The sequence below is a fragment of the Pseudopodoces humilis genome, chromosome 19 (genome assembly GCF_049639895.1).
Source record: "Pseudopodoces humilis isolate 2021_Gansu_Grassland_sample_001 chromosome 19, ASM4963989v1, whole genome shotgun sequence".
In the NCBI taxonomy this organism is placed as follows: Eukaryota; Metazoa; Chordata; class Aves; order Passeriformes; family Paridae; genus Pseudopodoces; species Pseudopodoces humilis.
This window is the reverse complement of record NC_142218.1, coordinates 7870983-7881171: the sequence shown is the minus strand read 5'-3', so window position 1 is coordinate 7881171 and position 10189 is coordinate 7870983. Positions and strand designations below refer to the sequence as shown.

At 55.4% G+C, this 10189-nt stretch overlaps 1 protein-coding gene across 2 annotated transcripts; it reads right to left on the bottom strand.

The window, feature by feature from the left end:
• Positions 1 to 3051: 3051 nt before the first annotated feature.
• On the bottom strand, positions 3052 to 10144 carry PSMF1 (proteasome inhibitor subunit 1). 2 transcript variants are annotated; one of them, XM_005524749.3, is made up of 7 exons: positions 9972 to 10144; positions 8771 to 8923; positions 8152 to 8234; positions 7381 to 7557; positions 6206 to 6259; positions 4233 to 4391; positions 3052 to 4125 (listed from the first exon to the last, which is right to left on the bottom strand). In XM_005524749.3, the coding sequence occupies exons 1-7, from the start codon at positions 10098 to 10100 to the stop codon at positions 4074 to 4076; spliced, it is 807 nt and encodes a 268-aa protein (XP_005524806.1). In that variant the 5' UTR covers positions 10101 to 10144; the 3' UTR covers positions 3052 to 4073. The 2 variants fall into 2 exon arrangements, with proteins under 2 accessions (XP_005524806.1, XP_014109627.1); XM_014254152.2 differs by having other exon boundaries at positions 4279 to 4391.
• Between the last annotated feature and the right edge of the window lie 45 nt (positions 10145 to 10189).

Genomic DNA, 10189 nt, shown 5'->3' with positions numbered 1-10189 from the left:
AGGGTTTTATTCCAGGGCTTCCAGTGTCTCCTCATATGCTAGGAATGGTGCCCTCTGCCCTGTGTTTCCATATAATGCTTCACAGATGATTCTTCCCGCTGCTGTGAAGAGCCATATGCCTGTCTCCCTGTCACCACATCACCAGCCAGGCTCTGTATTTATTGTAGGATCCCAGGAAACAACCTTGATTCACCTCACACCTGCAATCCTGGCACCCAGGCACCTTTCCCTGGGATGAAACCACACTTGGAGTGAAATGGGTGGCTGTGCCCTACTGTCCCCAAATAAGCATCACCTGTCCCCAACAGCCCTGGGACAAAGGGCTTTAATCAGAGCCTGAGGGGCCAAAGGAGAAGCAGGGGGGGAAATGTCATTGTGGCTGTCATTGAGGGGCTCTAGGGTGGAGGAGGGGGTGATGCCTTGTGAGGGAGGGAAGAGAGGGAAGGAAACAGAAGAAGAGAAGAAGGGGAGAAAGGGGGAGCTCTGAGTCTTCCAAGCAAGGCTCTGCCCCGAGAGGACATATGTCCCTCCTGCAACTCAGTGCTGGTCCTGCATTTCTGGATTAGAAAAATAAACCCGTTAGATGGAGAAATCATCCTTATCCCTTTTTTGTTACTTTAAATAAGATGGAAGGAGTGTTTTCAGGATGAAAAGCTGAGCCTGGTGAAGGTTACAGCTGCTAAGCACCTGCTGTATGTGAACACAAGAAATACTCCCATGGATTAGGGCACGAGGCTGCTCAAAAAACTGCAGGAAGGGGCTGTTATTGCTTTGTCAGCGCGTTTCTGGGCTGTGCCTTGAGTCCCTGCAGGACTGGAGGGAAGCCTCTACATGGAGAGAGATATATTTACAATGAACAAACTGTGTCAAGGAAGGAGTGCCATTAAAGAAGATTTCCCACTGAGAACTCCAGGGCTGGGATGTGATCTTGGCTGAGGTGTAGGGTGGCTGTGGCCACCCTAGAGACATGGAGCTGTCTGACCTGGCTGTCCCTTCGTGACTCTGGCAGGCACTGGGAAAGAGGTACTTGCATGTGGTATTTAATGTGCAGGGGAGTAGTAGGAAGCAATCCAAAATATTCCAGTGTTGAGAAAAATCTGGCTGGGAAAGGCTGATGGTCACCATCCTGAATGGAATGAAGGTCAATGGCTCTTCAGTCCCCCAGTGCTGGTGTTTTGGGGGTGCCTTTCTTTGTGCCAGGGGTGAGCAAAGCAAGCAGGGAGGACCCAGTGTGCCTTTCCCAGTTCCATATAACGGGGGCTGCTTTGTTTTCCTGCTGGGCCACACACACGGCTTCCCTGTACCCAGGATCCAAGGGATGTAGCACTGGCTGCAGGGTAATTAGCGATGCTGGGGGCGTTCTGCCATCCCATCGGGAGCATGCAGGCAGGTGCTGTGGGCTGGGCCGCCTGGCAGATGGCCTGAAGGACTCTCTGGGGATCCTGAGCCATTACCAATAATCCAGTGCCTCTCTTCAAACGTATAGTGGAAGTGCTGCTGTTGGAGGAGGGAGGCTGAGCCTGTGCCAAGACCGCACACCCAGCCCCAGCCACTCCTCACAGCCTCCCCATAAAAATTAACTGCGGGGTGTGTTACTGTGCTCCCGTGCATGTTAATGTTTCTTATCGCTTAGGGCAGAAACGGCAGCGCTGGGGACAGGGACACATGGCTGAGGGCCTGAACTGCCCCTCCTGCTGAAGGGAGACCTGGCCCTTGCAGCCACTGTGGAACAAAACTGCAATGGGGTTGGCTGCCCCCAACCATTCTCAGGGGATGGGGTTTGTGCTGGCCACAAATTCCTACAGATGGAATAAGGAATGTGCTTGGTATCACTGGTCCTCAGAGCCACCTCTGCTATGCTCCAGCTCCTTTCGTGGCACCCAAGCCAGCTGTGGGGACAGTATCCTGTTCCCACTGTCCTGTGACATGGAGAGGAGGATCATTGCCTCCTTTTACCCATTCTTTCTGGGGAGTGGATGGCTCAGCCCTGGGAGCCCGGAGGCCCAGGCAAAAGCCTGCAGCAGACACTTGTCCCCTTTGGAACCCACTCCCCTCCTCTGCCACCTGTTTCCCAGCTGCACAACACCATGGACCCGCCGGGGCCGGGCGCTGCAGACAAAAGCCGGTTCCTCGCCCGGCCGCAGCCTCTCGCAGCCTCTCCCTGCGCTGACTCGCTTTAATTAGCCCCATCAAAGCCGGCTGCGCCTCTCCCTCCTGGTAGGTCGCAGAACGTGATTAATTCAGGCACAGAAAACAGCCGCTGCCCGCAGAGAGGGCCTCTCGATGAGGCCAAAGCTGTTTCCTCTCCCCTATCCAGTCTCTCAACCCCAGCAGCAAGGCTGGGAGCTTATTTCTCCTGGAATAAACTGTAGATAGCCACAGGCTGTCCCTGGAGCCAGAGGGGACAAACAAGGGCAATGGCCTCACCGAGCCCGGGGTTTCTCTCCATCCTTCCCATACTGCTCTGGTCATGGGCATTGCTCACACCCTACCCGTGGGTCTGCAGCTGGGACCTCCCCTGAAAAACCTGGGTAGTGCAGTGGGTCTGGGCTTAGAACCAAGCCCTCCACGAATGGGGGTCTATGCATGAGCCCTGGGGAGACGCAGCGGATGCTCCAACTGCTCCCAGCACCAGATTTCTCCAGCTGGTCTTCCCTGCTCCCCCATGTGCAGGGCCCAGGGTAGCACACACCATAACACAGCTTTATTAACTGCATTTGTAGGCAAAGAGGTTTTAAAAGGAAAAAGCCTTTTGGGAGAAGAGATAGATGGGGGGATCCCTTCCCCCTTGTTATTTCTGCCAGAGCAGCTGCGTGCAGTGTTCCAACAGCACTCAATGCCCCGGAGAGGCAATTACTGCAGGAGCAGGGCTGGGCTGTTCTCCACTTCATTTTCCTAATACAGTTACATCGTCTTAGAAAAGAGCTGCTGCTCAGGGGAAGGTACAAAGCGGGTTCCCAGCATGGATCCTCTGCCTTGGGAGAATCTCTGGGGCTTCCCTTTGCACAGTAGGGAACAGAGGGGCCACCCCAGTAAGCACCAGCACAACACTGTTGTCACATTTTTATTTCAGTCTCATGAACATTCTTCCAAGAGATCAAACCATGAGAAGAAAAACAGTGTGAGCCCCTGACAGGAGAGATGAGCTGCAGGCCCAAAATCAACTGAGCTGGGGAATCTCTAGGGAAGGGAGGCTTCTAGAGAGAGCTCAGGAGCCTGAGCCAGGCAGATCTCAGCTATTCTCCCCAAGTTAGCCAGGCAGAGCCACACACAACAAGACCGGCAGCAGGAAAATATGTTCAAGAAACCTCCTTTGCAAAGCTCCCTCTGTCTTACTCCAGATCTATGCAGTGCCCAGTGAGCACCCCTCACCACATTGCCTGCAAGGCTTCACAGAGACCCCAGGAATGAAAAACACCACAGCTTCATCAAACAGAGGGGGCAAGGTGAGCCAGGAATTCAATCTCTGTCTCTTCTCATGCACATCAAAGGCTGCTGCTCTTCAAAGCTAGCAGGCACAGCCGTAATCCCAGCTGCTGCTGGGGGTCTACCCATTGAGACCCCGTGGGTTGGGCTCTCCAGCTCTTTAATCAGTGCCTTACTCAGATACTGAGCAAGAGAGAAACCCACTCTATGGGGAGCCCACTCCAGCTGTCCCCTTCAGGAGGTTGCTGTGGTTTCCTGCAGAGGAGCACAGCAAGGAGCCAGCTGCCTCCTTACACCCACCACTTGTGGGACCCCAGCAGCAAGCTCTGCCACCCCAGAGAAGCAGAGGAGAAACCCCACAGCACCCAGGCCATTCCCAGAGCACCGCACCCCACACTCCCACCTTGCTGGGTGCAAATGGCCGGGCACCCTCAGAGAAGCAGAGAAAGAAATGACCTACTACTGCCTCCTCTTCTGTTCTGCAAACAGGGAAGCCTTTATAGCTGATGGGACACATGGGAATGTGGCCCAAAATGGAGAGAAGGAAAATGCTGCTGGAAAGATCATGTCCATCAGATAAGGAGTGAAGAGGCAAAGTGCCCCTGCTTCCCTGAAGACTTGTTGATGAGCAGCCACATGGTGACTACTCACATGAACATGTCGTCATAACCTGGAGGGGGAAGGTGGTCAGGATCCGGCCTGGAAAGAAATTCACAGCAGAGTCAAACAGAAGTGAGAGCTCAGGCCTGCAGCAGCCAGTGGCAGGCTGGAAGCAGGCTGGAATACCAGCATGGCCAAGGACCTACCCAGGTCGCCCAACTCCTAAGGGGCCAAAGGGGTCAAATCTGGCACCTGGTGGAACAGCTCCTGGGGGAAGCCGGCCTGGGATGCCTGATGATGGGTCAATGCCAGGCTGGGGGACGCCAGAGTGGAGAGGATCCACAATCATTCCCCCACTTCGACCTCTGGAGAGAGAAAAGGCAGAGAAGGAGATGAGATTGGCACTACAGAGAACTGAAGAAATGCCGAGCATGGGAACAAGGGGTTAACCAGGCACATGGCATGTGGGAAGGAAAGCTCCCAGGTCCAGCCAGTGAGGTTGCCCATGGCAGAAAGACAGAGCCCTGCTGAGAATCCCAGAACTGTTTAAGTAGGAAGAGACTTTAAAGCTCATTTCATTCCAACTCCCTGCCACACCTTCCACTAGACCAAATTGTCCCAAGCCGTGTCCAATCTTGAACACTTCCAGTGATGGGGCAGCCACAGCTTCTCCAGATAGCCAGAGGTCTGGCGTCTCATCATCCTCACAAGAAAGAATTTCTTCCCAATATCCAATCTAACCTGGCCTGCTGTTAGTGGGAAACCGTTCCCCTATATCCTGTTGCTTCAGACTCTTGTCTAAAGTCCTCTCCAGCTCTCTTGGAGCCCCTCTGGGCACTGTAAAGGTGTTCCTGAAGCCTTCTCTTCTCTAGGCTGAACAGCCCCAGCTCTCTCAGCCTGTCTCCACAGCAGAGGTGCTGGCTGCTCCCTCAAGAAGTACCAGACCTGCTGGCCCTCGCTGCAGGCTCATGTTCCATCCCTGCTTCCCGTCCTGCCCTGCGCAGTGTTGCAAGAGCCAGCTGGGCTCCCACAAGCCTTTCCAAAGAGCTGCCTGGAAGTCATTTGCTGACCACGGCGGCTCCTCGGAGCTGCCCCACGCTGCGAGTGCCATTCCTCACGGTTGGCTTTGTGCAAATGCGGCTGGAGCCTCCGGACACCATCATACAAGTCATTAACAACCATGCTAATGAGTTCCATTAGGCCAGAACAGCTGCCCAAAGTGCCCCGGGACAGCCAGGTCCCATGAGCATATTCCTGGGAGTCTGGGTCTCCAGCCCCAGCACTGGCAGGTGTCAGCCCACAAATCTGCTTCCATCTACCATCTTTTTTTTTTTGTCATTTACACAGAAATCTCTGATGAAGAGCTGGAGGCAGCAAGAGAAACAGGGACACCCTCCCCCCAAAATGAATCCCCTCTTCTGGTGCAATTACGTTTCTTTCCAGTCCCCCCAGCTCCCGGCCTCTCTTTCCAGCTGAGCAGGGACATTTTTAGCTGTCCCTTTTCTAGCCAAACACACAGAGAAACAAGTCTTGCAAGAGGGGAAAAAATGCCATCCCCACAGGAGAGTGGTTCCAAAGAGGAGACTCCTCTGGGCTGCAGGACACTCCACAATGACACCACAAGCTGGTTATTGTCTGCCTGTCTGCTTTTAACTGGAGCGGAAGATGACAGGTTCTCCTTGCCTAACCAAACCAAATATCGAGGATACATCTGTGAAGCCCAGACAGCCCAGCCGTTGCCCAGGCTTTCTCCAAGTGCCTCAGACAGCCAGGAGGCTTGCAAGAGGACTTGAGAATCTGTGAACTCGGCTTTCAGCCTCCCCTTCTGCAGACTGCTGGGCTGGAGACACAGCAGCTGGTAACGGTTTAAATTAGAGGCTTACATTCACTTAACGATGTATTCAGCTTTGATTTACTGCAGGAATTACTGTGTGTTAAATGAATACAAGCTGATTATTAAACAGACACAGATTGCAACCCATCATCTATGCAAGAGACAGGATCTTATTACAATATTAGAAACACATTGAGCTTTAGCAACTGTCAATTCGTCCCTCACAATTTGCACTGAGCAACTGCCCCCACTCAGAAACACTTGGCTGGATACTGTTCCAGTGGTCTCCAAGCACCCCACATCCCCCAAAGGCAGAGCAGGGTGTGTTTCAAGAGCCATACTCACCCAAAAGGGTCCAGATCTTCTCCACCAACAGCAAAGGGACTCAAGGGGGAAGGCCTGAAACACAGGACACAACAAAATGTTCAGGAAGAGCAGAGAAGCTGCATGTAGCTGTGCCCATGGGTGCTCTCCAATGGCAAACAGTGCAGCACCTGGAGGGCCCTGGGATCTGTGGGACCCTGCATGACAGGGCTGCCACTGGGAGCAGTCCCTGCTCCGAGGTGTTGCCGGATGTGGACACTAACATGTGTTGCAGCAGCTTGCTGAGACAAAGGGAGCCCTGTTTTTCCCCCTGTTGTTCCCACTGCTTGGAGCAGGAGCTGTCCATGTATGCCACGGGTTTCCATGTCAGGGGATCCATAAGCAGTGCTGGGCTAGGCCAGGCTCTCCAGCATGTCCCAGCCAGAGACACAGTCCCACTTCTAGGAGTGTGGGGACAATGGGATGGTGGGCCTGCAGCCAGCTGGCACATCTCCCTGTCAATAAGCCAGGCCAGGAACATGGTTTCAGAGCAGTGCCCAGCTCCAGCCTGTCTTCCCAGGCCTCTCCATGGAGCCTCTTGCACCCTGAGTGGCAGCAGACAGCAGTGCAGTGACACACAAGCCAGAAGTCACAGCTGGTCCCCAAGAGACAGCAGAGCCACTGTAGGGTCTCTTGACTTCCAGCCAAAGGGGATCAGAGTGTGTGTGGTAGAGAAGGGAACCCGCCTGCCATGTACGAGTGATGACTGGAAGGGGCCAGGAAGGGATGGCAAAGCAGCTACCATGTGTCCCCTCTACCCAGCATTGCCAGCAATGGTTCTAAGGGCAAAGTGGGGTCAAGAGAACAGGAAGAGGAACCACACCCTGGCTGGGTGCACCTCTGGTGTCCCTCCCGAAAGCTGCTCAGCCACACAATGGAACTGTCCTTCACCCCACACCTCATGTCCCAGCCCCAGACACTGCCTGTTCCCTCCTGGGTCTGTCAGCCCAACACACAGCTTCAGAAGAGCCCATCCCTCTCCAGCAACCAAATCAAACCCAAGTGTCCAGGCTGATCCAGCTGGGGAAGGTCTGGATCCTTCTCACTCCCCATCCCACATGCACAAGATGGGGACCTGATGCGCAGTTTGGGGTGCTGTGCCAGGACCACATCCCCTCTAACAGGAGCCTCTCAGCAGCCACACACTCTTTACTCACCTGGATGGGGCCCTTGTGCCCATCGGCTGCCGGGGAGGGAGCCGGAGCGGGTTATCATCCCGGTGCACATCCTCTTTGGGCTCAGGCTCCTTTCTGGCCTTTCCTGCAGGGGCCCCAAAGGGAGCAATAATGCCTGAAGCAATTCTTGTCCTCAGCTCCTCGGTGTTCTTGTACACCCTGCAGCAAGGAGAGGGAAGACAGTGGGGTGTGGTGGCCATGGCACCCGAACACAGGGCCCTGGACAGGCTCCAACAGGCATGAGGAGGGGAGACAAGCCCAAAGTGACCCTGGCACAAAACATGTCCCCCACTGACAGCACAGAGGGGACAGGAAGGGCTCAAATGCACAAAGGGGCATCAAAGTCTTTACCCCATTTCATATGGACAAGGTACCACCCAGCCACTCCCTTCTGCTCCAACCCAACCAGTTTGTACTGGAGGAAAGCACATGACACTGAGGATGTGGCTGAAGGCGTCACACTCTTGGGCAGTGTCCACCCAGCACAATGCCCTGGAAATGAATGTGCTGGCCTGGCCTGTTCCCAGGCGGGGTGGCACACCCCTGGGCTCCAGCCCACGATCCCACTGTCCTCTGTATCTCTCATGCCAGTGCAGAGGAAGGCAGGGAACAGAGTTCTGGCTGCATTTCAGGGCTGGCCTGGTTTTGTACTGGGGAGTAAGTCCTCCAGCTCCTTCCAACCTGATTTCTAGCCCCCTCTCCATTCCAGTAGGACATTTGCTCCTGTAGAAAATAATAGGAAACTGAGATTACTTGTGGAAATCGTCCAGGTGCTCTGGATTGATGTAGTCGGCCACTGCCAAGGTCACATCTGACACCTTCTGAGAGCTGCGATCCTGGAAAAGCACAGGTAAAGCAGAGTGAGCAGCCTGGCAGAGCTGGGAATGAGGGACAGAGAAGCTACAACAGCAGTCCCATGCTTGGGATACAAGGAATGGGGCTTGCCTGCTTCCTGCCACGTCTTTGTGCTGTGCCTGAATCCCCAGGATCAAACCCGAGTGTACAGCAAGCTTTTCCCTGCTCTCTCTCCCCATTTCAGGCTGCAGAGGGTGAAACTCTGAGCAAAGCCACCTGGAGCAGTTGCTTGTTGGGGCTGCAGAGAAGTCCTGATATGGGAAAGGGACAGAAGCAGGGCAGTTCCTGTGCTGGAGTGTTCAAAGCCAACTGTCCCACTGCCCTGACACAGCCAGGGTTTGACCATCTTCATGCTGGACCACATCTGACACAAAAAACACACACCTTGGAGGCCCCATCTGAAGGGACAGACACCACTTCCAGGCAGAACAAGCAAAAGCCAACATTTAAAAAATTGCCTCTGGTGTTCTTTTCAGTCAAAGGATCCCAAACCCACAGGGGCCACGTGGGTGCTCACCATGACGTTGAGGATCATACTGTCCTCCACCATGATGGCCTTCAGCAGCAGCTCACGGGCATCATCCGTGGACTTGTAGCGCAGTGTATACACCTCCTTGTTGGCTTCCCAGCCAGCAGGCAACAGCTCTGACTTCTTTTCATCAGGACTTGGCTGCAATGGAATGGATGGGCTGCCAAGACCCTGCCCAGGAGCCCAGCATGACCTCCTAGGGCTGGGGGTCTTGTCTTGGCTGCACAGGGAGATCCAGGAGTGAACTGAGGTGTCTGTGAGGGGATCCCTCAATGCCTTCCAGGTTTTGACAGCACAAGCAGGACTGTATTTCCTGTAGGCTGGTCCTGCCTGCTTGCCAGCCTCCCACAGCATCCCTGCACTGGAAGAGGAGGACAGGACCACTCTTTGCTGAGCAGGAGGAGATCACAAATACCCAGACTAGGAGACAATGCTCTTCCCTGCCAGACACCTTCACCTCCCCAGCATGACACAGAGCTGTCTGGGGCATGGGGGAAGGCTGTCATCATGTCTGTCCCAGCCCCACATCAGTGCTTCTGGGGAGCGCTGCCCTACACTGTCCCCTCCTATGGTACTGGGGAGAGACCTCTGCTGTGACAGTTCCCTGCAGCCCCATTACCCCCCAACACCCATCAGGATCCAAATTCACTAGACCCCCATCTTAGCAGTGGATCCAGAACTAGACTGCCCCACCCTCTGGTATTGCCCCAGTACATTTCCTCCTCAGCACTGGACTGGACACCTCTTTTTTATTACAAAGTTCTGCCTCACCACTAATACCCACTTAGCACTATACTCTCTTCCCGGAATCATACTGATCGCACCAGCATAAGGATCTCCCGTCCTGCGACATCCCACAGACCACCTCCAGCATCAGGACCCTCGTCACCCCCAGTATCGGGATCTTCTCACCATAGCCGGGATCACCGCCATTAGCCCAAGAGCGGGACCCCCTACAGCACCGGGACCTCCCCCAGCCCCGCAGCCGCCCGCTCCGATCTCCACACCAGTACTGAGGCCCCTCGGACCCCGCACCGGCCCGAGTGTCCCCAACACCGCCGATTCCCCCGGCCCCGGCAGCAGTCGCCCGGCTCAGCCGCACGGCGCCGGCGAGCGGCGCTAGGAAAGGCCGAGGCTTCACCGCGGCCTGCTAGGCCTCCGCGGCAGCGCAGCGCGGCTCGGCGCGTACCTGGTCGCCAGTACCCAGGCAGCGGTAGCCATGCCGGATCAGCTCCCAGTGGATGCCACAGACCAGAGCGTCCTGCGGACGGGAGATGGCGGGCCTTGCCCAGGCGTACAGCGGCTCCAAACCGGCCATGGCTGCTCCGGGCCGGGGCGGAGGCGGGGCCGCACCGCCCCTCACTAGAGGGCCCCCGTCCGCTGCGCTGGGCCCGAGCCGCCTCCTGA

Bases quoted from the DNA above. Each gene is read 5' to 3' on its own strand.
- PSMF1 (XM_005524749.3), bottom strand. From the start codon at position 10,100: ATGGCCGGTTTGGAGCCGCTGTACGCCTGGGCAAGGCCCGCCATCTCC. The intron at 8,235-8,770 runs GTGAGCACCCAC...GTGCTTTTCCAG, and splicing joins GTATGATCCTCAACGTCATG to GATCGCAGCTCTCAGAAGGT. The intron at 6,260-7,380 runs GTGAGTAAAGAG...CCTGTGTTTCAG, and splicing joins GGCACAAGGGCCCCATCCAG to GCCTTCCCCCTTGAGTCCCT.